This window comes from Vanacampus margaritifer, chromosome 17, assembly GCF_051991255.1.
Source record: "Vanacampus margaritifer isolate UIUO_Vmar chromosome 17, RoL_Vmar_1.0, whole genome shotgun sequence".
Taxonomy (NCBI): Eukaryota; Metazoa; Chordata; class Actinopteri; order Syngnathiformes; family Syngnathidae; genus Vanacampus; species Vanacampus margaritifer.
In genome coordinates this window covers 3,728,695-3,756,685 of record NC_135448.1, presented here as the reverse complement: position 1 = coordinate 3,756,685, position 27,991 = coordinate 3,728,695, and the positions used below count along the sequence as shown (strand labels likewise).

At 36.8% G+C, this 27,991-nt stretch overlaps 2 protein-coding genes and 2 long non-coding RNA genes across 7 annotated transcripts; 2 read left to right on the top strand and 2 right to left on the bottom strand.

The window, feature by feature from the left end:
- Positions 1-219: 219 nt before the first annotated feature.
- Positions 220-7,777, top strand: rpa3 (replication protein A3). The gene is made up of 4 exons (XM_077549517.1): positions 220-440; positions 549-623; positions 7,395-7,506; positions 7,589-7,777. Exons 1-4 carry the CDS (start codon positions 342-344, stop codon positions 7,669-7,671), a joined length of 369 nt encoding a protein of 122 aa, XP_077405643.1. The 5' UTR covers positions 220-341; the 3' UTR covers positions 7,672-7,777.
- Positions 7,778-11,570: 3,793 nt separating this feature from the next.
- Positions 11,571-17,411, bottom strand: LOC144037656 (uncharacterized). The gene is made up of 4 exons (XR_013288981.1): positions 16,965-17,411; positions 16,830-16,877; positions 15,570-15,872; positions 11,571-15,476 (listed from the first exon to the last, which is right to left on the bottom strand). It is a non-coding gene; the product is annotated as an uncharacterized LOC144037656 (long non-coding RNA).
- A 4,112-nt stretch (positions 17,412-21,523) lies between these two features.
- c1galt1a (core 1 synthase, glycoprotein-N-acetylgalactosamine 3-beta-galactosyltransferase 1a) lies at positions 21,524-27,741 on the bottom strand. 4 transcript variants are annotated; one of them, XM_077549292.1, is made up of 6 exons: positions 27,473-27,741; positions 27,339-27,386; positions 24,761-24,829; positions 24,482-24,645; positions 23,374-24,035; positions 21,524-21,876 (listed from the first exon to the last, which is right to left on the bottom strand). In XM_077549292.1, exons 1-6 carry the CDS (start codon positions 27,499-27,501, stop codon positions 21,712-21,714), a joined length of 1,137 nt encoding a protein of 378 aa, XP_077405418.1. In that variant the 5' UTR covers positions 27,502-27,741; the 3' UTR covers positions 21,524-21,711. The 4 variants fall into 4 exon arrangements, with proteins under 4 accessions (XP_077405418.1, XP_077405419.1, XP_077405421.1 ...); XM_077549293.1 differs by having other exon boundaries at positions 27,500-27,741; XM_077549295.1 differs by lacking the exons at positions 24,482-24,645; positions 24,761-24,829.
- Positions 25,117-26,666, top strand: LOC144037657 (uncharacterized). The gene is made up of 3 exons (XR_013288982.1): positions 25,117-25,402; positions 26,412-26,475; positions 26,579-26,666. It is a non-coding gene; the product is annotated as an uncharacterized LOC144037657 (long non-coding RNA).
- Positions 27,742-27,991: the final 250 nt, after the last annotated feature.

Below are 27,991 nucleotides of genomic sequence, written 5' to 3'. Positions count from 1 at the left end.
ATATATATATATATATATATATATATATATATATATATATATATATATATATATAGATATATATAGATATATTAAGACTATGTTGGCAAAATATGTCTATTATCGTGGCGTAACATTCTTGCCAAAAGTATATTCCGGAAGTAAATATTTAACGGACAACGGATATGTCGTAAAACTTTGGGTATGTTCTATTATATAACCCAGTTCTTGCCGTAGTAGCAAGCCTGGTGGATTCTTTGCTGAAGTGTATACTCTCCACCCACTCGGCGCACATATTACATCAAAAAATAAGATCATAACATTTTGGCGCCATATGTTGGTTTGCTGGGCGGTCAGTTAAGATGTCTTCCATCCTGGATGTTCCAAAGCCTCGAATTAATTTATCTTTGCTGTCGCGATATATTAACAAACCCGTTTGTTTCGTCGGACGTGTTGAGAAGGTAGCTGTCGTTGTCTAACTAACGTGATTTAGAACACGAGAGACGGGATATTACTCAAGTAAAGGTTAACGCGATGTACTGTATTGTTGTACGTTTGTATTTGGCTAGGTACACCCAACTGGAAAAACCTTCACTGTTGCAGATGGAGAGGGACAATGTGTGTGTGTAGAATTAAATGACCCGGTGAGTATATTTTTGCTCTCGTCCAATCTCCTAACCGTAACCCACGTTTGACAGATCATATAACTTGATCTCTTTTTGGCTATTACACGTATAATGATTAATAGTGTCGCCATATACTGTGCATCAAATTTCTCAGGGTACAATCTAATATAATGTAGCTGTGTGTAAAACTTTAAAGACGAATTTATTTATATAAAGTGGCTATTTTGCCGTGATCGGCCACTCGCCACCTAGAACTATTTTGCCGTGAATCACGTGAGAACTACAAGTACTAATTGTGTATCAGTAATGTCTACTAGTTCCTGGCATAATGGTTAAGGTGGTCACCCCAAATGTGGTTACTGTCATGTTTTGATTCGTTTTTGTTTTTTTTGTAGTAAATATTTGCCGTAACCGACAACTGGCCTGCTACGTTATTTTACCGTGAACGTCTCTGATTGGTCAATCGCCAGACCGAGTCATGCACCGGGCGTGGCTCCTGGCTCTGCTCATCCCCTTCTGTGTCTTTTTGTGAAGTTTTCATTTTGTTTTACTGAAGATAGGCTGCTATTGGCATTACCAGCATAACGATAACCAGCTGAGCATAGGCTGTTATCACAATTACCTGCCTAACCGTAGTTGCCAGGGCAAAGGCTGTTGTTAAGAAATTGTAGTAAAATTTAAAGAATGTACAGAGCAGGAATCAAAACTTACTTTGTGCTTTCAGGGTGACCACCATAAACATTCAATAAAAAAAATATATTTCATTCTTTAAAAGAAAAAATAAAAGAAAGTGGACAGAAAGAAGTCAAACTTGTGATATCTGACCCTAATCAGCACAAAAAAATTATCAACACAAAATAAATGACAGCAAACAGTCAAGATGCTTTCAAAGTAAAAATTAAACAAAATAATTAAATAGCATGACCTTGAGCTAAATATATTTTTCCAGTAATCGTGCTTTTATACATTTTTTTAAAATACAAATGGAATGAGATGATTTAGCTTTATAATCCAGATTTTTCCACAAACTGAGACCTTTAATTTAAATACATTGTTCTTTTTGTTTTGTTCTGTATTCAGGTTTGGGAAAAATATCAGAATTTGATTTGCCTGTTAATTGTTAAAATTTCATGATGGGCTTTATACATTAATTTAAGGTGGTTAAATGTCATTCATCCATTGAGTTTGAAGTTTTTAGTTCTATAAATGTTGGATTAGTGTGGTCTCTGTAGCCACAGCCGAAAACGACACGAATAGCACGTTTCTGTTAAAGATGGATGGGTTCAGTGTAGGTTTTGGCTGCACACCCCCACACTTCAATGCAATAGGTCATGTATGGAGCAATCAATGAATTACATAACAATAACAAAGCATTCTTGTTCAATAATTATTTAACCTTGTTTAAAACTGCTACGGTTTGGGATACCTTAGATTTGACATATTCTGTATTAGGGCTGGACAATATAAACTGTATATTCAATATAAGGTATAAATTTTGCCGAAGGTAGAGATTTTAACTCTACCGTCTTACTGCGGTAGCGCATGTTGATGACATCAGCTTGACTCGTCCTCACGCGACTGTCGACTTCCAACATCAACACGACACCACCTCGAAATTATATTTTAATTGCCAATTAAGGAGGCTAAGAAAGTTAATTAGTCTGTCATTGTATTGTATGATACGACACAAGTCTGCAGTGTTAGCAACCCGCCGCTAACGGGAGCGTAAACAAATGACAGCGTTCGGTGAGCTAAACTGCAGCTGCATTCAAATACTGTCGGACATTTCAAACTCACACAGAACAAAGTCCATCAATGCATTAACTGTTAATAATTGCAAATAGCTAAACAATGTAAGCTTTTTATCAATCTATAAAAGCTGGCATACATTAAGAAAGAATGATGGGTGTGATATCACGTATTTATTTTTATTTTTTACTTAATTACAATCAATGGTCCATTAGTCACTTCTGTTTACGATACAGAATCATCTACTAGGCTTCCATCCTCCATTCTAATTGTTGGTATGTCAGTCAATGAATCAAAAATCAAGAGTAAACTTGCTGTTTTATATAATTATTATAACCTTTACCATATAAAATAGGAGCACCTTTACTATAGTCCATTTTAAACAGGCATTAAACAAAACATTGAACAGGAAATACACAGTCTGAGTCATAGTATGGCAGTTTTATTTTATTTTCATCAGTTACCTGATTTTCCATATTATACTCCCTACAATGTGTTCACATACTCCTGGTTGGGAAACACTGCATCGGACAAACTAATCCAAAGTAATGTTGAAGGGCCAAATTTGACTTATGCTAGGCATGCTAAGAGCTGCCCCCTTTGCATTGAACAAACTAATGTTCACAAAGGCATTGCCTTTTCCCCCCAATTTAGTTTGTTTGTTTGGTTCTTTATTGAACATATAAACACAAAGAAAACACATTACAAGTCTAAAATATAAATTTAACCAAAAAAGAAAACAAAATAGGAAGAAAGAAAAGAGTTCAGAAGGGGTAGGAGGAAGTTAAAAGCGTATCTAGTCCTACCCCTTATTCATTTTATGTTAAAAATAATAAGGTAATGTATTTCAACAAAAGGAAATGTATAAAACTAATCATATATACAAGTGCACTTTAACATACGCACATTTGCCAGTGACATATGTACATGAAATTCCTAGACATATACGATAATACATTTATATACAATTTTCATTACACTCATACCGATACATCCAAAGAAATTACAGCATATATACATTTTTAACAGCTCATGACTGATGGAAGTAATTTTTTTGAACTTTGCTTTTAAACCTTTTTTTTAAATTCAGCAAGTGACTGACATCTTTTCAGGTCAGTTCCAAAATCATTCCACAAATGAACACCTTTTACAGAAACACACCTTTGCTTAACATTTGTTCTTGTTTTAATTTTTTTGTAAACACTTGTACCTCTTATGTTAAAAGGACTCCCTCTAATTTCAAACAGCTTCTGAGTACTGTGGCAGAGTAGATTGTTGTGTACTTTATACATTATTTGTGCTATTTTAAATTCAACTAAGTCATAGAACTTAATTGTATTTAATTTAATAAATAGGCAATGAGTTGGTCCTGTATATTTTGATGGATTCATAATTCTTATGGCTTTTTTTGCAGTTTGAAAACAGGATCGGTATTTGTTTTATATGCTTTTCCCCAGATTGACACAATAGGTCAGATATGGTAATAATAATGAACAATATAATGTGTATAATGATTTCTTATTCAGGACATCCTTAGTTTTAGAGAGTATCCCTATAATTTTTGACAGTATCTATGTGTGACTTCCAACATAATTTTTCATCAAAAACTACTCCAATAAATTTATTTTCATACACACTTTCTATTTCAATTGAATTTACCATAATTTTGACCTGTTGTGTGGTTTGCCTAGTACCAAAAAATATAAACTTGGTTTTGTTTAAGTTTATTGATAATTTGTTTAAGTCAAAACTGTTTTTTAATGTGTTCAATTAATTCTCCATAGTTGTCAGACACTGCTTCAGGTTCTCTCCTGAACAGTAGAGAGTTGTGTCATCGGCGAATAAGACACTTTTGAATATTTTTGAGACACAACAGATATAATTTCATATACGATATAAATCATTTGGGGCCTAGCACAGACCCTTGGGGGACTCCATGAGTAATCTTCAAGTGTTTTGATTGTATATTGTTAAACTGTAAGTACTGCTTTCTATTATCCAAATAACTTTTCATCCATTTATATGCCAAACCTCTTATGCCATATCTTTCTAATTTATTCATTAGTATAGAATGATCTATAGCAGTGGTGTCAAACATACGGCCCACGGGCCTGAAGGGGTTTGACCCGGCCTGCGAGACGATTTTGTAAAGTAAAAAAACAATTTTTTATGTCGGACCAATTAATCAGCCAGCCACAATCAAAACATATAAATTGGTAATTTCACAAGCAGTCCTCAAATGAACAATGCTACTTGTACATGGAATCGTCCTGGATGTTGTTATTTTACACACAACTTAAAGTTACTGTTTGTTTAAAAAAAAAAAAAAAATCATAGACCGACATACACATGTTAAATATGACACAAATTTAATAACTGGTAACATAAATACATATGACAAGGATTAACGTCCTTATAACTTCGTTAACTGCGCCACACAATGCATTCTGGAAACAATATATATGCAAAACAGGTATATTTAACACGTCCGAAACTCATACAGGAAAAGTGTTGCCGCATGCCATTTGCATTTGTGTTATTTTTTGGAACAATATGATTACCGTTGAGTAATTCAGGGCTGGCCCACAAATAGTGAAAAATTGCATATAATTGAGGACAATTGTTTTTAAGATTTATACCATTATTTTACTGATCCGGCCCACTTGGTAATATGTGTTTCTCCATGCGGCCCCTGTGCTAATATGAGTTTGAGACCCCTTATCTATAGTATCAAATGCTTTTTTTTTTTTTTTATCTATAAAAATTCCAACAGTATTTTTTATTATTATCTATGTTAGTAGATATTGCTTCTACAAGTTCCATGACTGCCATTGAGATTTTTTCTCTAAACCCATATTGAGTTTCACTTAAAACCTTTTGTTTTTCAATAAAATTGTCCAGTCTATATGAAAATAATTTTTCTAGAATTTTTTAGAACCGTGGTAGCAGTGATATTGGTCTATAATTAGTGAATATATGTCTTTCTCCATTTTTATGAATAGGAATAACTTTTGCTATTTCATTTTTGAAGGAAATATACCGGCTTTAAACGACAAAATATATATATGTGAAAGTTTGCACAAAATATTCTATAATACTTTTTAGTAATGTCATATCAATGTTGAAGCAGTCAGTGGACTATTTATTTATTTTTTATATATATTTTAACAACATTAAACTTATTATTTAACAATTTCTTCTGAAGTAATATAAAATAATTGACATGTTTTAGTGCAGACAAATCTTGCAGCTATATGTTGAGTCGCTGTCATTCTTTATGTCATCTGAAACTACGCTATGCAAATTGAGACAACTGTACATGAGCAAATACGGTCAAGCTGTATCTCCCCCAAAAAGGGTTCAACCAAAACCTGTGTGGTGCGACCACCTGAAAAAGTTGGTAGTACCAGTGCTACATGTTTTTTTACACTGCAATTTCTTGACAATTCCGAACATTCAGGCATTTCTGCTATTTCCACAATGCAACGCTTCATTTTCACGGCGTATTGTATTGCTTTTTCCTGTGACTAGCACAAAAACCAAACATATTGTTATGGTAGTCAAAAAACATTATATCACATTTTCAAATCAAAACTATCCTTACAAATAAAATTACAATGATCATAAGTCCAATGCTTTTCAATGAGCGGAGAGTGTCATTTCACCGAGGAAAAATGCTGCATTCGAGAAAAATGGGAAATCGGATTTATCCCACTCGGTTTGTGTCAGTTCCAACCTCAAACCGTTTGCGGCAAATGCAAATACAAGACATATGTTCATGTGACACAACGTGATTTGGAATGTCTGCGTTAACCAAAATAACAAACAATTTATTGGAATCAACCATCTTTGTTTACATTTGCCTCAAATGCTTTGAGGGTGGAACTGGGACACTCCGAGTGGGATAAATCCAACTTCAAACCTTCCTCGAATGCAGATAAGATTTTTGACGTGACGTAATTTGGGAAATTGTCATTATTCTCTCAGCGTTATGCTTAGAGTTGGGCTTTTAATGCTGATAAATATGAAACCATCGTTATTAGACAGATCTTGAACATATCAGTGATCTAGGTATCATTTCCCTGTGACAAGTATTTACCATCGATGCACAAGTGGGTCAAAAATGACACAGAAAGGTTATTTTCTCGCGATATCTTTGTTTAAAGGAAAGAAAGAAAGAAATCATGACTGTGTGTTTTTCCTCTACAGAGTGGTAATTTTCTCTCAATATCTTTGTTTGAAAAAATCCTGATAATGTATGTTTTTCGTCAATGAAAAATATTTTGACATCCTGCATTTTGAATTTTAAGGGGTTCAATAATGGCCCATATTGATTTCCCATGGAATTTGATGGGAACCTTTTGTTTTTGTCAATTGTGCCTGTCAAGAATATAAATTAAGTCCAACAAACAAACTGTGAAATACAGGAACATTTAATTTATGCATCTATATAAATTTTCATTTTATAAAAAAAAAAAAAATGATGCCGACACTGGGACCTACATACATGTAAATTAATAAATTGTGTTGAAATTTTGGAAAACTTTATTAACAGTAGAACATTTCAGGGAACTATTTACACGATTAGTTTTTAATTTAGCTTAACACATGCCGATGACTATGGAAGCTCCCTGCAATTTTTAAAATAATTTTTAAACAAATCTGTCAATTCTTTGTTTAAAATTAGAAGAAGAAAAAAATATTTTATTTGAATGCTAATATTTTCTCTTTTACTGCAAATGAATATCGTCTTGAAGTATCGGTTATCGGCCTCCTTGACTACTAATAATCGGTATAGGTACCAGCCTTAAAAAAAAAACATATCCATCTATCACTGTGTGCACAACATGAAGAAACGCATAAAAATCACGGATAATAACTCGATTGTTAGGACGTTACGCATGTTCCCCATCCCCAAATTACTACTACCTGTTTAAAAGTTGTGTTCATAACTACTTGATAAAAGATGAGTTAAGTATACTTTTAATCAATTTGTATATTACCATTTACAGTGAACACTTCCTCCCCTTAATCTTCCAGCTTCAAGAAGAGTTGTCTGGAATTGTGGAAGTCATTGGAATGGTGTCTAACAAAGGAGCTATAATGGCCAACACATTCAACATGCTCCGAGAAGAGAAGGGCATTCCATTTGGTAGGTCATCGTGTATGAACATGTCAGATGAGCTCTGATTTGGTTCTTACTTGTAATCATATTCTACTCATGTGTCTAACAGACCTGGAACTCTACAATGAAGCTGTAAAGGTCATCCATGATTTTCCCCAACACTACCCTTTTGACGTGGCTGCAAGTGCATAAACTGTCATTTTTTCAAGAGTATTTTTTTGTCTGGTTTTGTTATTGAAAGGAAAAAAATGTGTGGCACTAAAAATACAGTACTTAAAAATAAATGTTCTGAAATGTACTTTTATTTCACGAGTTCAAGTTTGTCCTTAAACCACTGACGTGAGTCACATGACCATTCACTCCGGGTCATTGGATAAATTGATCCCCTCTCTTATGTTTTTTTTTTTTTTGGGGAGAGCTCAGTATTGATCATTTGACATGTCATCATCATTGTTCTCCCTTTTTTTTATTATTATTATTTTTTATTTTATTTTTTTGGTGTGTGCGTATGCGTGTGCGTGTGCGTGCGTGTAAAAAAAAAAAAAAAAAAGAATTCCCATACCGTTCACCTAAACCGAACACTTCAAAATCCAGCCAGAGTCGTGGGGCCGCCAGGAGACCCGAAGAGGGACCAAAGAAAATAAAGAAAAGCGAAGCCCAGCACCGACCAGACACCGCCCACCGGGCCACTAACCAGAGTCCTTCACCAACCCCAGAGACATCTAAATTCCAACAAATCAGGGAGACCTCAAGGGCCCGAAGGAGAAACTGAGGAAAGGTAGAAAGGACAGACCAAGCAGAGTGAGATCCACAGGCACCCGCCTCCACCGAATCAATGACCTGAGGGAGAAACAAATTGTGTCTGAGTTTCGATAGATGCTGGTGTGGTGGATCTGGCATGCATGAAAATCTCCACCAAAGAGGGGAGCCCCCGGATACCGGGGCCCGCCCGAAGTGCCCAGAGGTCCACCGGAGCGGGGCGGGCACAACACCGATCCCGCCCACTCTCCCGGCCCCCGGAGCGCCGAGACCCGGGCCACGGATGGAACCCCCGGCCTAGGGGAGGGGGAGGAGGGCGGACAGGGGAGGGGGAGGGGACGGGGGAAGGAGACGACAGGAATGGCAGGAGGCAGCGGCAGGGCCGCAGAGAGAGGGGGAAAGGAGGAGGAAGGGCGACGAGGGAGAAGGGACAGGGAGGCGGAGGACGGGCGGGGAGAGGCGAAGAGGGAGAGGAAGCTCTCTTATGTTTTCTAATTGGTTCCTGGATTTTGTGTGATCTTGTTTAATGTTGCGCCTTGATACCCTGGTCCACCTGGGGGCATAACATTATTCACTTTTTATGTAATTCACTATAGATAGTATAGTACTGCACAAGGTTATTTTAGTTAACTAAAACTAACCAAAAAAAACTAAAACTAAAATTCAAAAAAACTATTTCGTTAACGAAATAAAATAAAAACGAAAGTGCTTTTTAACTCTGACTGCCAGACGTTTTCAGAAACGGGATGTCGCTAGTGCCAGCCGATTTAAGCATTTTGACTGATCTTTCGAGGTCCACAGAAAATGTTGTGTTTGGACTATGGAAACACACATACTCCCAAATCATATATACAAGTGCACTTTAACATACGCACATTTGCCAGCGACATATGTACATGAAATTCCTAGACATATACGATAATACATTTATATACAATTTTCATTACATTCATACCGATACATCCAAAGAAATTACAGCATATATACATTTTTAACAGCTCATGACTGATGTAAGTAATTTTTTTGAACTTTGCTTTTAAACATTTTTTTAAATTCAGCAAGTGACTGACATCTTTTCAGGTCAGTTCCAAAATCATTCCACAAATGAACACCTTTTACAGAAACACACCTTTGCTTAACATTTGTTCTTGTTTTAATTTTTTTGTAAACACTTGTACCTCTTATGTTAAAAGGACTCCCTCTAATTTCAAACAGCTTCTGAGTGCTGTGGCAGAGTAGATTGTTGTGTACTTTATACATTATTTGTGCTATTTTAAATTCAACTAAGTCGTAGAACTTAATTGTATTTAATTTAATAAATAGACAATGAGTTGGTCCTGTATATTTTGATTGATTCATAATTCTTATGGCTTTTTTTGCAGTTTGAAAACAGGATCGGTATTTGTTTTATATGCTTTTCCCCAGATTGACACAATAGGTCAGATATGGTAATAATAATGAACAATATAATGTGTATAATGATTTCTTATTCAGGACATCCTTAGTTTTAGAGAGTATCCCTATAATTTTTGACAGTATCTATGTGTGACTTCCAACATAATTTTTCATCAAAAACTACTCCAATAAATTTATTTTCATACACACTTTCTATTTCAATTGAATTTACCATAATTTTGACCTGTTGTGTGGTTTGCCTAGTACCAAAAAATATAAACTTGGTTTTGTTTAAGTTTATTGATAATTTGTTTAAGTCAAAACAGTTTTTTAATGTGTTCAATTAATTCTCCATAGTTGTCAGACACTGCTTCAGGTTCTCTCCTGAACAGTAGAGAGTTGTGTCATCGGCGAATAAGACACTTTTGAATATTTTTGAGACACAACAGATATAATTTCATATACAATATAAATCATTTGGGGCCTAGCACAGACACTTGGGGGACTCCATGAGTAATCTTCAAGTGATTTGATTGTATATTGTTAAACTGTAAGTACTGCTTTCTATTATCCAAATAACTTTTCATCCATTTATATGCCAAACCTCTTATGCCATATCTTTCTAATTTATTCATTAGTATAGAATGATCTATAGCAGTGGTGTCAAACATACGGCCCATGGGCCTGAAGGGGTTTGACCCGGCCTGCGAGACGATTTTGTAAAGTAAAAAAACAATTTTTTTATGTCGGACCAATTAATCAGCCAGCCACAATCAAAACATATAAATTGGTAATCTCACAAGCAGTCCTCAAATGAACAATGCTTCTTGTACATGGAATCGTCCTGGATGTTGTTATTTTACACACAACTTAAAGTTACTGTTTGTTTAAAAAAAATAAAAAATCATAGACCGACATACACATGTTAAATATGACACATATTCAATAACTGGTAACATAAATACATATGACAAGGATTAACGTCCTTATAACTTCGTTAACTGCGCCACACAATGCATTCTGGAAACAATATATATGCAAAACAGGTATATTTAACACGTCCGAAACTCATACAGGAAAAGTGTTGCCGCGTTCCATTTGCATTTGTGTTATTTTTTGGAACAATATGATTACAGTTGAGTAATTCAGGGCTGGCCCACAAATAGCGAAAAATTGCATATAATTGAGGACAATTGTTTTTAAGTTTTATACCATTATTTTACTGATCTGGCCCACTTGGTAATATGTGTTTCTCCATGCGGCCCCTGTGCTAATATGAGTTTGAGACCCCTTATCTATAGTATCAAATGCTTTTTTTTTTTTTTATCTATAAAAATTCCAACAGTATTTTTTATTATTATCTATGTTAGTAGATATCTATATTTCTAACCAAAAAAAACTAAAACTAAAATTCAAAAAACAATTTCGTTAACGAAATAAAATAAAAACGAAAGTGCTTTTTAACTCTTTGACTGCCAGGCGTTTTTAGAAACGGGATGTCGCCAGTGCCAGCCGATTTAAGCATTTTGACTGATCTTTCAAGGTCCACAGAAAATGTTGTGTTTGGACTATGGAAACACACATACTACCAAATGAAAGATTGAACTCTCATCTTTCATCAGAAAAAAAGTTTGTTTCTACCTTATTCCGTTCTTCAGTAATCAACAATAGAAAATGGTTAGTTTCACCGAAATGCTCTGTTTTGAAACAAAAAGCGGAGAAAAAGAGCTTTTTGTGAAACGATGTTATTTCATGCACTCTAGTGAATTGTACACTTCTTTTTGTCCATGAATGATGCCACAAACACCTAAATAGTGCTTTACTTCTGTAAAACGCTATCACCAACAATGAAAAAGTGTTTTTTGGTTGCAAAATACGTTTATTTCCATTCAACAGTGTAACAATTTGACAAAACAATTTTGCAAACTATTTACAAATGTGTGCAACTGTGGTACTATTTACAATAATGTGGATGTTTCAAATACAGTTTTTCTTTTTGTAACGCTCCCATGCGTGCAAGGAGACGCAGCAGGATTTGCACAACAGATTAGTTTCACTTGCGATGGCTCCTTTCGCGTGCAGACGTTACACTTTCTTGACGGCCTTTTTTTCCGGGGAATAGCCAGTAGCAGACTGTACCCACTCCTCCGATGAATATGCATTGGACTCGGGGCACTCTTCGTCGTCCGATTGAACGTCCGCCTGAGCGTCCGCCTGAGCGTCCGCCTGAGCGTGCTCGGTTGTGCTCCGCGTTTTCCGGTGTTAGCATCGCTAGCCGGTGAACCTTTATGACGTCGTCATAGCAGCGTCAACGCTTGCAACTTCAGCGTCAACCTCGGAGTCACCATCATCATCATCGATGATGATCATCGTCGTCATCAATGTGCTCTTTAGCGTTGGTCGATGCCTTTTCGTCTTTGAAAAAAATTCCCAAGGGTGAGCTGCCTGCAACCGGTCGCCATTGTTCGCTTCTTCAGCCATCTAGCTCCACCTCACGTCTTCTACTGCCGCGTCAATGCTTCCAACCTCGGAGTCACCATCATCATCATCGATGATGATCATCGTTGTCATCAATGTGCTCTTTAGCGTTGGTCGATGCTTTTCGTCTTTGAAAAAAACTGCTCAACCGTGAGCTGCTTGCAACCGGTCGCCATGTTTTCTTCCCTTCCCCAGCCATTGTCCCCTCTAGCTCCGCCTCACGTCTTCTACTGACGCCTACCCAATCTTGTCAAAAGAGAGTCATTACTGCCATCTAGGGGCCAAAAATAGTCATTAGGCTAACTAGATCTGCTTGAAACTTTCACAGCAGCTGGCCAAAGCTTTCCTCCACCCGTTTAAAAAAAAAAGACGTCTTTTAACGTCATTGGCGGCCCTCCGTAGGTTTTTACTTGACGTCTTTTAACGTCCATGGCAGTTAAAGAGTTAAAAAAATGAAAATGCTTAATTTTATGTTTATAAAACTAACTATAATTATAGCAAAAATGTCCTTTGTTTTAGTCTTTGGTAATTAAGTTAATGCATGAGCCTTCGGGGATGATTTTAAATGTGATTTTAAGTAGATTTATTTTTATTTTAACCGGAATAAGGACGTTTGAGAGTGTGTCACACAAAGGTGACGTCATCTAGCAGCTGCCAATAGAAAAACACCTACAGATGACGTCACTCCCATGGTTGTTTTTAAATATTGCGCACAAGTAATACACTTTTTTTAAACTATAACTAATACTGAAACTAACTAAAACTAAACATTTATGAAATAACTAAAACTAATCAAAACTAACAGAACCACCCTGAAAACTAATTAAAACTAACAAAATTTAAAAAACAAACTCAAAATGAAATAAAATGTAACTAAAATGAAAAATTCCAAAACCCTGGTACTACATAACCCAGGTTTCAAATATTGTTTATGATTTTATTTAGATGCAGAAAAATAGCTCAATCCCATTTGGAATGGTACTTCTAGAATTTTCATTTTTTTCCCGATTTAGGGTACAGTGGAGTACTTTGGTCATAGTTTCTCTTAAAGGTTATAAATGTGGGAAGTTTTTAATATACATTTGGGGCAATGAGATATATAATGTTTGAAATGGATCACTCTTGTCAGGCGGAGAGACGTTTTTTGGTCTTTTAGGGTATGCTTGGGGTGATATTTGAATATGAATTGAAATACAGGAATCCCAATGATTATTTTTCTGCTAGTTCCCTCATGTGTCAGGATACACCATGCAAAATTTTTAAGTTTTCTGACCATTTATGCAGTTGCTGTACCTTGTCATTTGCAATTAGACAATTTTGCCAGAAGCTTTTCCCAAAAAGGTTTTTTGGCTTCTGTGACCAAACGGCCTCGAGTTGGGGGTGGTCCCTATCAACTTGTGATGGCCCACGGTATGAGAAAACAGGAAATAGTAGTCAAAAAAAGGCAACAAAAAACATCCTACTTGATGCAATCCATAGAAGTGCAGCACTCTTCCTACCAAAATAACTACCAGAACAGAGGTCTCAATCTCTCAGCCCAGGGGACAATTACGGACGACTGCAGGGTGATATTTTGTGGCCCTCTACAATACATCATTAATACAGCAAGAAGGTAAAATTTGAATATGTGAACTTGACTTAAGTGCTGAGTTTTAGACTCTTGTGTACTGAAGTTGAAGTCAAGTCAATGTAACGTTCTTAGTAAATGCTAGATGGCTGTGTTTAATACTGATGACTTTAACATGGGGATCATGGTTCAAAGCCTTGTCATGGTGAATGGTAACATCCCATTTCTGGATTTGTGTCAAATAGGTCATCCTTTGTATATATGTTGTGAAATGTAACTCACTTTGGTGACCCCTGACTGTTAAAAGTTGCTTCTTTCTTAGAAAATGTTAGTAATAAAATTTGCATTCTGTTTTATCACACCTACACTTGTAACCTCCCTCGTTACTTGTAAGCCAATTCTTGCTTTAATTTGTTATTATATATATATATATATATATATATATTCCTTTTCTTTTCTTTTTACCCCTTGTTGGATCAAAATCTCAACCTGCACTAAACAACCCAGCATTTTACACTCTTGAAGAACTTTGTGTGGACACATTAGTCATCTTATACAGAGTGGCCTGATGGGCAGGCAAAACTATCTGGTTTGGACAAAAAGGGGCTGGATAAACTGGTGAGGTGGGCCAGCTCTGTCCAGAACTGTGTCTTGGATTTAATTGCACACTGGAGGACAGGAGAATGATGGCTAAACTGTCATCCCTGGCTCCAACCATGCACATTAGTTCAAGGACTGAGGGTGTAGCCGATTTTGGCAGAGGTGCCAAGCATCAATGGATTGATAGATTTATTTATGTTACTTATACCAGATGTTCTAAGTTAATTATTATTTATTTTTTTTAAATTCCATTTAAACTCAAATTTCCAGTTTAAGAGAAGCGAAACAGGCATTTGAGGCTGAGAGCTATGACCTACATGCCAGCAGTTCCTCAGGAGGTAAATCTATTTAATAAAATGTTATGTTAGTTTTCTCAGTGACTATGGTCAATTTTCAAGATCAATGACAATTTCTCTGGCTGTAAAAACAAACAAACAAAAACCCAAAACAAAACAGGGGAAAATGGATTTTGTCCATGAATTATTAGTTGCAAAATCCAGTATGACATCTTACCCCATATAGTGTGACAACCTTCCCATTGGTGGGGCAACATTTCACATGTTCACTCCCTCTATTTGATGGCTTATAACTCTGCACTGACAGAAAGTATAAAAATGACATGAATACAATGTAGTTCCAGGATGACAATTCACATCACATTTTTGGAACTTTTAAATAGGTTTCAGTAACACTAATGCCATGCTTATTTTACCATTGGATATAAATACATCTCTTGATGTTAACATTCACCAAACTATCCTACTTAGATCTAAATCAATACATTGTTTTTCAAACATTACCCAACCGTCATAAACATTTTAATGTGAAGATATATTTTTAATTTCTTTACACATTTATATTGCAATGAAATAAAAATAACAACAATATTACCAATATAATATAAACACTTGTTTTGTTTTGAAATTGGGGTGGAAAAGTGACTTAAAGTCTACAAAATTACCAAAAGTTTGTTTAAAAAAACAAATCCAGACACTACTTGCCTGGGATGCATAAACCAAAACACAGAAGAAGAAAAAAAACCCTACCAATTTCTAATTTCCCAGGACATAATGTAAAAAGTCTGCCGAGTCTTTATGGGCAACTGTCCACTCTCAGCTTTGATTTCTCACCAAGAGTTGAGGCTCTTTTTCCCATCCAAGGATGGCCATTAGGGTCTCCACAAATACCATCTGAAACTCTAAGACAAACAGACATAAAAATAACAGAATAACTTTAATTACTCACTTAAGTGACCATTTTTTAATGAAATTAGTTTAATCCTTTTAAGTACCTCCTTTCTTTTCTCCGTCGTGGCACAGTTGTACACCCTCTTCCTAGTTTTTGAAGAATTAAATACATTTTAGCTGAAACATTTTCCAATTACAACAAGTCTTTGCCTTATTACAAAAAGTATGTAGCATTCTGTCTGTGCGTTTTTGGATATGTTGTAGTTTGATTTGGTTGTACATATCATGTAACATCTTTGTTTTCTTTTTTAAGTAAATGTATGGTCCAAAGGTTTTGTTTTGGCCTGTCTAAGACGTTTCTGGGTGGAGACTCGTTGTTTTCCTTCCAGCCAGCCGACCGCTGACATCTGCAAAAATACTGCCATTATTTATATCACAGCATTTTTTTTTTTAAACACTCACCATTGTGATCAGATACAGGTGCTTGTCAAAAAAATAGAATATCCTCAAAAAGTGAAATAATATCTGTAATTCCATTCAAAAAGTCAAACTTTCATAGATTATAGATTCAGGGCCCACAACTTAAATGATTTCAAGTATTTTTACATTATTTGGGCTTCCAGCTAAAAACAAAAACCATGAAAACAGGATGTCAAAAAAATTTGAATAATGTGAAGAAATCACCATGCATACTTCCCAGTCTTTTGCATGAAAAAAAAAGATGGATGGTATTTTCAAAACGATATGTCAATCTTTAATAGTTGGTTGGATTCCCTTTCCCTTAACAACTGCTAGACAAACAAACAACTAGATGTGACGTGTTGTTTTTGGGTCTGGTGGCCATCATTTTCCTCCTGACAGTATTGTATTACAAGAGGAAAACAAGGGCCACAATAGAAAGAAAGAAAGAAAGAAAATGAGGGCCACCAGACCCAAAAACAAAGAGCTGACAGAAAGCCTGGGCTTCCAGGACCCTCAAGCAATGCCACGGCGCATCGAGGCAGTTGTTAAGGGCAAGGCAAAGGGAATCCAACCAAGTATTGTAAATTGACATATCGTTTTGAAAATATCATCTATCCATCTATCTTTTTTTCCCATGCAAAACACTGGGAAGTATGCATGGTGATTTCTTCACATTATTAAAAAATTTTGACATCCTGTTTTCATGTTTTTGTTGTTGGTTTTTTTAAGCTGGAAGCCCAAATAATGTCAAAATAAACAAATAAATACTTGAAATCACTTAAATTGTGGGCCCTGAATCTATAATCTATGAAAGTTTATCTTTTTGAATGGAATTATGGAAATTATTAAACTTTTTGTGGATATTCTAATTTTTGGACGAGCATGTGTAATCCACTTGTTACCCTGTGGGGTCCTGACAGTAGTATGGATGAGACTGCGTCTATTGCATCCTGGGAGATAAATAAATTGCATAAATTACATATCTAATTTGCAACCCATACCAAAGCAGTCCAACACTACACTGAATTAATGTGTACCTTCAGGAGTCCTGGTTGCGTTACGGACACGAGGTGCATCTTGCCGCCAATATTCACTGTCGGGGATATTGAAATGGATATTTTTACTCACAGTGTTACCATTTTGAACATTGTGATACTTAACAAATATGGTACCTTGCTGTATATGCGGCTTAGCTAATAACTTGTGTACTTTGTCCTCCTGTTGCACATCAGTGTGTTGTGGATGACCCAAGGTTGAAATGATCAATAATAACTTTGTATGCAATAATATTAAGATTGGCTGAAATTTACTTGTGCATTAACTAATCACCAATTTGGATAAAGGGAATGGTTTGAAATCAGAGAAGATGGTATATCAATTCATTATGTACAATATTTCTCCCAAAAAATAGTAGCATCCTAAACAGCTGATGGACAAGCCATAATCATTACATACATAAAAATAAAAAAAATGAGCAAGCAAGAAATAAAAAGCTAATTAACTCCCCAACTCCCCCGCCCCCTTTAACCTTAATGTTTAAGTGTCAGAAGCACTTCTCTTAAATTCTTCTCCCCCCCCCCTTTTTTTTTATTTAAAGAAAACACCATGATTGATGGAAACCTAACCGCAAGCTAAGCTAGCGGGTATCTTGCAAACAGATGAACAATTAAATGAACAAACATTGCAGGACTAAACATTTCAATAACGTGGCTTCGAGCACTCACCTATAGGCAGCCCTTTTCTGTCTTTGAGAAATTATTTTTTTTGTTTTCGAAGCAATAGTTGTCCAAGAGGACTACAAATCAAAAGTTTGCCCCGGATGACTGTTGGCACTTCACTACTTGTTTATCTTCCTTCAGACTTACCGGAAGCTTAAACACATTGCTGCCTCCTAGTGGTGGGGAGGTATCATAACAGTTATAAAGACCCGCTGACAGTACATGACAATCTTGTACGCACATATGCGTATAGTATTTGGCTGCTTTATTCGTGAATCGTGCGATCTGGCATTTTGTTTCACACTGATGATTCAGATGCTTAAACAGTAAACACGTTGCTGCCTCCTAGTGGTGGGGAGGTCTCATATGGTGGGGAGGTCTCATATAGTTAATAAGACCCGCTGACAGTACATGACAATTTCGTACGCACATATGTGTATAGTATTGGCTGCTTTATTCATGAATCGTGCGATCTGGCATTTTCTTTCATACTGATGATCCACTTGGTCAGTTATTTATTTACTTTATTCTGTCAATACACATTTTTCAGTGTATTTAATTAAATCGTCCAGATTTGGTCTAAAGATAGTTCAAATGAGACTTGATTTTGATGTCTAAATATGAACTACACTGTACATTGATCAATTACTGTTTAAAACGTAATAATGCAACATTTCGCCATCATTTATACAACCTACAGTTACTTTTTTTATTTAATAGTTAATATTTACTTGATGAATTGTATCGTCTAGATTCGGGCTAAAATATAGACCAATTATAGACGGTCCAAACTCAAATGAGACGTCTAATAGTCCATGGCTCAGTGGGTAGCCTCATCCGTTTTTTTTTTTATTGCATTGAATGAGTTCTATTTGACTGACATATTAATTACAAGCAAAGCACATCTGGATAATACAAAAACTAGTGTTAAATCCTCTTCCCCTGTCCAGTGACCTCTTAATCGTGTTACAGAGTCTGAACAGGCATGTTCTCTTTTCGTTGCTTTCGCACAACCTTTATTTTAGCTTTTTCCACCAACGTACAGTGTGCTGCGAGCAGGCTCCACAGCTCCCATCCACTCCATGAACAACATTGCCCCCCTGTGCCAAAGTGCGGCACTGCAAAACACTTCCGCATTCCACGTATGAGTGCACCCAACCTTCCGGTGCGGGGAGACTTCAGCGGAGCGCACTGTTGATGTGATGTAAAACTCTATGCCTAAATCTTTAACCCACTGAAAAAGAACAGGAGTCGCTCCTTGCTTTAACACTATGTCTATCAGAATTTTAATGGTAATTTGAGATTTTTGTATTTGTACATTTTATGGTAATTTTTGGAACATTTTCTTTCCTGCCTTTTCTGGGTTAGGTCATTTTCTGACTTTTTGTTCAATTTTGTTTACATTCTATGGTAATTTTCGGCACTTCGTCTTTTAATTTTGGACATTTTTTAGTTACTTTTTTAACTCTTTGACTGCCAAAGACGTTAAATAACGGTTAGTAAAATTCTATGGGGGAGTGCCAAAGACGTTAAAAGACGTTTGTTTCAAAACAGAGGTGAAACTAACCATTTTCTATTGTTGATTACTGAAAAACGGAATAAGGTAGAAACAAACTTTTTTTTCTGATGAAAGATGAGAGTCCAATCTTTCATTTGGTAGTATGTGTGTTTCCATAGTCCAAACACAACATTTTCTGTGGACCTTGAAATATCAGTCAAAATGCTTAAATCGGCTGGCACTGGCGACATCCCGTTTCTGAAAACGTCTGGCAGTCAGAGTTAAAAAGCACTTTCGTTTTTATTTTATTTCGTTAACGAAATAGTTTTTTTGAATTTTAGTTTTAGTTTTTTTTGGTTAGTTTTAGTTAACTAAAATAACCTTGTGCAGTACTATACTATCTATAGTGAATTACATAAAAAAGGGCCTGGGAACACCTTGGGATCCCATCGGAGGATCTGGTAGAAGTGGCTGGGGAGAGGGAAGTCTGGGCTTCTCTGCTAAAGCTACTGCCCCCGCGACCCGACCCCATATAAGTGGTAGATGATGGATGTATGGCTACATCACAACAAACACAATATGATCTTACGGGCCTTTGCTTCAAGATTTTTTTCTCGAGCTTTACCTTTTTTTCTTTTTTTTTGTCAAAAACGCCTGATATACAGGAGCACATTACACACAACCTTTTTAGAGTTGAATACTTGATAATGATCTTTAGCATTAAGCATTTATGTATTCTTGTTTTGAGTGTGCACACAGGTCATTTACATTTAAAACGTTTGTAAAACTAATTCAAGTAAACTTTGGCGTTCCATAGTCAATCTGGTTTAATCATATTTATCATAAACTGATTTAGGCAGAACGTTTCACACGAGCAAACCAGGGAAACAGGTTAGTTGAGCTCCTGTATCTGGGTCTTATTTTATTTGCCACAGGAACCTGGCATTCAAAGTGTTGTATAGATGTACTCATGTACATAGATGTAAAGACAGATGGGATAGTAGCTAAGGGAGAAACGAAAACAGGGAATGTAAAAATTACCAAAATAAAACTAGCAATACCATTTAATTAATTCTTATTATCATGTAGCCTTGCTGCCCAAAGAGTCATGGCAAACTGATCAGAAGCAGATTGATAGAAAGTTTGTGGAACCTTCTAGAGGAATTTAAAAAAAAAAACTCCAGATGAGATGGTTATCTCTCTCGGCATAATGTTTGAACAGAGAATAAACAATGACCTCACTGGTGAATCACCTGTTGCAGGTAAACACTCTGAACAGCTGCACACCAGGATCCAGAGCCACACCTTAGGACAATTTGTCCCGCTTATAGAACGATGGAAAGATGTCATTGTTCTTTCAGAAAGGCTAGTTTGGACCGATAAGGAAATAAAGTCATGTTTGCATCAACTTAACTACATCAGTATTTAAAATTTTAACGATGGAAAGCAAACAGGACGAATGTCTATAAAATGTCATGTGTTCATAATAATGAATAGGCATAGCCACTTAACAGATTGTCCACATGTGATGACTAAGACTGAGGTGAAGATTTGAGGTAATGTAATGTAATGTAATGTAATGAGTTGGGTAGTACAATACAGCCAAAAATTTTACTCAAATAAGAATACTGTTACTTTACAAAAATATGACTCAAGTAAAAGTTTTCCAATTACTTGGTAACAATATGTATTCAGTGGGTGTGGGGGTAGAACTACTCAGGTACTGATATTTTCCATATCATTTTAACTAAAACAATACTTTTAGTCTTTATATTATAAGATTAACAACAAGAAAATTCAATGGTTAAAAGTGTGAGTGGAAGAAGCATACTTATCCAAGTTGAGATTTCGCCACAATGCTTTATGACTCCTTTTGAGTCACACACAACTTACACGTTTACAGAATGTGTGTGGTTATGATTATGATATCTAAGCTCAATTGAATAAACCCAATGAACAATTTGCTCATGAGTGCAGTGTATCATTCTGATAATTTTGGGGAAGCCAGCATCTACTTATTTATTTATTTATTTATTTAACTAATTCTGAGTGCCCGGAGGCCAGCACGAATTGCCAAAATTATTTGGGGAGAAATAAACTTTTTTTTCTTTTTCTTTTTTAAACTTGAGACGCTTTTTCCTCTGTCCCGGCTGGTCTTGGAAGCTGGCTTTAATGTATATTGCTCGGTCCCACAGATGGCAATGATATTGTCTAACATTGTTTTTAATTCACGTTAGGATCACTGTTGTCCTTTACTTTTTGCCTCATTTGGAAAAATAGTTGCTAGAGAGGACAGAAAAGTCACAATATAAAGCAAAAACAATGTAACCAATGTCTACACGTGTGCACATAAAATAAAAGCACAATTTTCGATAATAAATGCACTACATATTTTATGTTTTATTTAGACTTCATAGTCACCCTGAGGACCATTCAGAGGCTGTGGGTGGGCCAGATGTGGCCACAGGACCGTATTTTGACAGAGATGAATAAATTTACAGGTTTGAAAATTTGATGATGCCTGCCAATGTCTTCTCGGCCAAAAGAATGTTAGCAAAATTCCATCTTTCACAATTGTTTTGTTGTCCCGTTAAAATATTTAAGTTCACTGGAATGAAATCTGTATTTATATCCATATGGCCGCAGATGGTATGCCAGGTACTCCAGAGCATAGAGTTGAACAGCGTAAATGTAGTGAAAGGACACCGCAAAATCTGAACAGCATCCTGGACCCTGGAGAAAGAGAATAAGAAATTAATTACAATTTCACAACCAGCACAAAAAACTGTGCAATTAACTTGCCCAGTTACTTCCTGATATACCATCAATCGAGCAGATGGCCAAAAATCTCCTTTGAAATTGCAGAAACTTTGTAACTGCCTAAGACTTACAAATATATATATATATATATATATATATATATATATATATATATATATATATATATATATATATATATATATATATATATATTTCCTAAAACCTTATTTTACTTTGCAATTTGTCCTATTTTCCTTTGGATTTTGTCCCAGTTGTTTGCCTTTTATAGAGGTCATATTTTAACAAGCTCCTCTTAGAGCTGTGCAGCCAAGGTTCCGCAGCGTCATAGTGGCGGTGGAAAACAAACGCTCCTCCAGGGGGACCAAGCCATTGCCCTGCTCTGGCCACTTCGAGGTGCACTGGTAAAATTCTGCCGATTACCCGCTAAATTTCAATGGAGCGAAGACATTGAAGAGAGATGGTGGCCACAAGACACCCACGTATCAAGATCTAACCAATCAGAGGAAAGCTGCTTTGACTGCATTGGACAGTCTGAAAACATTTATTTTTGCTAAATTGAACATTCTAAATTGTCCATTGGTGTGAATGGGGCTTCAACCCCTCAGATGTTCTCAATGTTGCTGATGAGATGTGGTTGGTGAAGTCTGTTGTAATAACATGTCCGAAAGGAAAAATAAATAAATGAAAAAATGTGAGTGGAAATAATTGTTTGTCTATGTGTGCCCTGCGATTGCCTGATAACCAATAAGGGTGTACCCTGCACCTCGCCTAAAGTAGCTATGATATTCTCCATCTCACCGCCACCCTAATAGGAGTAGTATTGATAATTGAAAAATGTGGAATGAAGTGGAATTGAAAGCTTTATTTTGTCATTGCATATGCACAGTTAGTACAGAGCGGCGAAATTGATTAACAAAGCACACCCCGTCTAAGAAACATGAAGAACAATGACCAACAGAAGGAGACAGAATAGGAAAACCCGTTGATTCGCTACTACGGCACCCAAGATCAAGATTGAGGAAAGAAACCACTAGGAAGAATGAGGGGATAAAAACAAGCCTCAAGCTATGCTCCTTTAAAGGGGTTGTGGGAAGACATGTAAATCAAAATTTTTGCCAATTTCATTTTTTTCTCCAAAATCGAAACTTTCGGTCAGGCCACATCTGTGGGCAAAATTTCTATGAACTATTCACCAATCTAAAGTGTTGAAAATGGCTTACTGTCTTTGATGATCAAATTCTAATGATTGAATAAACCATAAACGTTTTTGGGGTCTCCTGAAAAGTGATTATTTTGGAGGTACTTAGTGTATTTTGACCGAATAATGTTAGAGACCATTTACGAGGACATCTGCCAATTGTTATGCTTCCTTTAATCATCTTAGTTCAATCCCAGGGTTTCATAAGTACAATTAATTAAGGGAGTACAATTAATGTATTGTATTCTTACTTGAATTGGAGGGTAGTGCTCATAACTCAGATGCCAAGGTTTCTTTTGGAACTGTCTGACCAAATGCCGCTCTGGAGGGAAAGGATGAAATGTTTGTCTTGCTTTCACATCCCTGGTATCTACTGGCTCCACCTTCATTGTCTCCATACACTTCCCCAGTGCCATGTCCTCCGTGGATGAGAAGTGAGTGCATGCTCCTGTGGTGAAACCTTTCACAAATCTCCTTAGTGCTTCTTTACTAAGGACGTATCCTGCTCCACCACTCATATAGCCTTGCTTGACAAAAGGCCTAAACCTTCTTCCCAGGTACAAAGGCTTCTCGGGATCAAGCTTAGACAGCATGTAGAGTAGATTCTCTACAATCACATATGTGTCATCATCTGCTTTTAAGAACCAATCTGCATTGTTCAGGTGCTGTTGGTATATGTACTCAAAGGCACGGATGGTCTTCCAATATAAGTGCTCACGTCCCTCACTGACATTCAGTTTCACAGTTGGGAAGTCAGTCTGAACAGAACTCATGTACAACACTATGTTGCAGCGCTTTGCCCATGTTTCCTTAATGTGCTTGGTCCGGGACATCATATTCTTTGGCCCTGTCATGATCCAACACAAGATACGGGTTGTTGGTGAAGAATTTGTTGTAGAACTCAAGTTGACACCTAGATGTGAAACAAATAATGTATTATTAATGTACTGTATAGAAGAGTCAATAAAAACTGAGTTATCTTAATAAAGGCTGACCATCATGCCTTGAATCATTTACCAGTCCGAATGTCCATCACATTTAGACTTAATGGTAAAGAGGCTTTTTTTTTTTTTATATTGTGCTTGTTTAACCTTGTCACAGTTTGGGGTTTGTTAGTTTTTGTTGTCTTGTTTGGTTTTGCCTGGTTGTGGTCTGTTTTGTTTCCTTGTGTCTCCCTTTGTCTCGTCAAGGTCTATCACGTTCAACTGTGCTTGTCTTCCCACCCGCTTGTGTCAGCCAATCAGTTCCCTCAGCCAAGTGTGTTTGGTCCAGTTGTCTCATATTGTGTCATTAGTGGATGTGTATTTAGGCCCCGTCCACACGAAAGCCAGTTTCAATGCATCCTCACAAGTTTCTTACCGTTTAGGCCGTTCGTCCACACGATGGTGCGGTTTCGAAGCTTGAAACCGATCACTTTTGAAACCAGGCTATAGAGTGGAAAGACTTTAAAACGCCCGTACGCTTCCGTCTGGAGACCATATGTAGGATACTCCGCCAGTGATGACTGCGCGCGAACCGCAAGTCTGTCAACAACAATGGCGGATAGCCGTGTTGTAGTCATTTTGCGCAGCCTCCTTAGCTTGCTTATGCAGCAAAATATTTTGCTTCTTCATACCCATGTTCAACATACGTACTCACCCGCCATTGTCACTTCTCCTGCGTTCGTCTTCTTCATGTTGTTTTGATATATGCAAAGCCATGTTTGTTCTGTAGATTGCAATAATGTAAAAACAAAAAAAAAGTGTTTGTCTTCTTTACTTCTACGCTTTCCGTTAACTTCCTGTGGCTGTGCTATAGCGCCATGCCAGACTTGGCATATACATTACAGCTGTTAAACATTCTCAATGTCTTCTTTTGGACAAGTCTTCAAAACCTCTGTGTGTACAATATTTGTTTGAGGAACGAAGACAGCTTTGCTTCCGTCTGGACGGGGCCTTAGTTTCCTGTTTTCGTGTGTGTCGCTCCATTGTCATTGCCCTACATCCTGTTTTTGCGACGTCAAGTCTTTTGTCAGTTATCACTTAGCTTGTTGATTTTGAACTTTTTTGTTTTTGTTTTGGTTGCCCGTACCTTGTTCACATCATCGTTTTTGTTATATTAAAACCTAAAACAATCTGACTGCATCCCTGCCGTTTTGAGACCACACTCCACCTCCGCTTGAAACAGAACAGAATGAACCAACCAAAACCGGGCCCAGCACGGAGCACCTGGCGACGCCCAGTACACCGGAAGCCTGCAGCCCATCGCCCTCAGGCTGCCAACCACCCCCATTCTCTTCAAGTAGGTTCTGCTTTTACATCAGTTTCACGTTTATATATGTCCCGCTCAGCCATGCCATATATTCCCCAGACGCGTATTTAGCATCCCCAAAGTGAACAATAGCACCCCCCAAATTTTAGAGTATATAAAGTTAAAGTACCACTTATTGTCACACCCAACTAAGTGGGGTGAAATTCATTCTCTGCATTTGACCCATCCCCTGAAGGAGCAATGAGCAGCATAGATTGCGCTCAGGAATTAATTTGGTGATCTAACCCCCCAATTCCAACCCTTAATGCTGAGTGTCAAGCAGGGAGGCAAATTCCCATTTTTATAGTCTTTGGTATGACCCGGCCGGGGATTGAACCCACAACCTCCCAGTCTCAGGGCAGACACTCTACCACAAGGCCACTGATATATATATATAGGTATAGACATATATATACTTTTACTGTGTGTTCTTTTTAACAAGCTCGAATAAATAAATAATTTATAAATAAACTATAGAGTTTAAAGGTAATATTTAAACAACAAAAATAAAGAACACCCCCGATTTGATTGAAACTGGTTTGATCCACCTCGACCCCTCCCCCCCTCTGCTTTTGCTTGCAAAATGCAAGATGAACGGAGCAGCCGTCCTCCTAGAGTCTCCTTAGGTCAAACCAGATTTAAGATAATTTGTCCATCTTAAAAGGTGTGCATAGAAAATTTTGGGGAGTTTCATTTTTTTTCTTCCCCAATTCCCCTTTTCATTTTTAGTTTACTGTATTTCAGTGGCAATCCATTTATAAATAGCGGGGGGTCCGCTGTATTATAAAAAAATCCCCCTGGTTAATAAATGATTCTGCAATACTGTGGTATGTGCACTGATCACAGTGGATATGGAAGAGGAGGCAAAGAATCCCAGAAAAGTACCTCCAAAAGAGTCTCTTAGTGAGATTGAGGTGAATTTACTGTCTTGCATATTTACGTACAGTCAGAATTCTATCGGTTGTCTATATAATAAGCTCTCCCAATAATACTTCAATAGGTATCATCAGGAAACTGTTGATCTGACTCCGGACAAGGTACATGTGCAACAGAGGAAGCTGGAGGTTAGTAACAAACTACTGTACAACAACACAAAGAAATAGAGTAACATTATTATTAATGTCGGTCTTGTGTCATCATTAGTAAATTGTGGTCATTTCCTCACAGGTACGAACTGAATAAGAATATCCGAGTTGAAAAACATACTACTCTCTGATGACTCATTTTTTAACCACAAATCAGGACTTAAATTGCCATCAGGAGGTGAGTATTTCATAAAAGATTTGCTTAATATAATACATCTGCTGCCAAGTACGAAGGCTGTTGTGTAGTATCCGTATACTTTTATCATAATGTGAGGAATTTGTTGTCCACCTTATACTGGCCATGGTTGTAGCAGTCACAAACATTTTTGCAGGAACTTGTTCAAGAGTTGATAAAGTCTCTATGGGAAGACACAAAAGAGATGCCCGTTTTCTGGTTTGAGGATAATAACTCTATGGACACAGACTTCCATTCCCTCCATAAGTGCATGAAGGTGACAGGAGCCAAACAATGGCAGAATGTAGTTGACTTCTTTCTAAATGTCCTTCTGTCAGAGGTATTCTAAATATCAGCCTTTGAAGAAGGATAATTTGGAGTAAGAAATGTTGCCATCAACTTGAAAGAGAAATGTCAAAAGAGAAAAATCTCACTTCAGATCATTTTTTGAGAAGACGAGAGAGAGAGAGAGAGACTTCCTGCATCATTGCACATTTACAGTATTAATTACTGTGGCCCTGGTGACTTTATCCTTGCTTGATGACTCTCCGCATTGTTTACACAGCTGTCATCAGTTGGTACTACAGCACAAATATTGTCCAACTACAAACTTGCAACCCAACTAAATAAAAACATTTTTTTAAACATTTAGAAAATGTCTGGTTACCTTTGTGTCCAAGTTGTTTTCCTTGCCAGGCATCTTTTATATGGATCTCTGACAAAAAGTATCGCAGAGACATAAATCCGATCAGCAATCCAGTGATAAAGATTGAACGTGACATAAATCTCATTCTGTATTACCTGTCAAATATATATATATATACATACATATACTTTATCTTTAGTTGACAAGGTCAATTTCCTGAACTAAAAGTCCAGATGCACAAGACAAGAGTGTTTCTGCTCTTGTGCCCTGATGGGAAAAGCGCCCTTTCTGCTGGAGCCTACTTTAGTTCATTCATCAATCTTAAAAATATATATATATCAAAAAAAAAATCCTCTCTGTCCTCAATTCCCCCCAAAAGTCTTTTGATATAAGACAGGCATTTATTTGAGTTCAACTGTGCCTGTCGATTAAGCCCACAACAGACACAGCCCCCACTTTGCCACTCCCTCCTTTCCTCCCCCTCCTGCTCTTCTGCCACCTCTAGATAGTTTTCACCCCGGCCTTGATAAATAGTCATTTACATGCAACTTAGCACTCAACCAGCACTTGAGCGCAGATTTGAATAGGCAGATACGACACACTGCTTTCAGAGGGTAAACTAGTGTTACCACATTCCATGTTTAACAAACGTCACAAAGATAAAATAACAAACA

What these genes read in the sequence shown, in the direction of transcription:
- rpa3 (XM_077549517.1), top strand. Translation starts at nt 342, where the DNA reads ATGTCTTCCATCCTGGATGTTCCAAAGCCTCGAATTAATTTATCTTTG. An exon ending in TCGTCGGACGTGTTGAGAAG is followed by an intron (nt 441 to 548) that starts GTAGCTGTCGTT and finishes GTATTTGGCTAG; the next exon opens with GTACACCCAACTGGAAAAAC. An exon ending in AGAGAAGGGCATTCCATTTG is followed by an intron (nt 7,507 to 7,588) that starts GTAGGTCATCGT and finishes TGTGTCTAACAG; the next exon opens with ACCTGGAACTCTACAATGAA.
- c1galt1a (XM_077549292.1), bottom strand. Translation starts at nt 27,501, where the DNA reads ATGTATGTATATATATATATATTTGACAG. An exon ending in TATATATATATATTTGACAG is followed by an intron (nt 27,387 to 27,472) that starts GTAATACAGAAT and finishes ACTTTTTGTCAG; the next exon opens with AGATCCATATAAAAGATGCC. An exon ending in AGCACTACCCTCCAATTCAA is followed by an intron (nt 21,877 to 23,373) that starts GTAAGAATACAA and finishes CTCTTTCTCCAG; the next exon opens with GGTCCAGGATGCTGTTCAGA.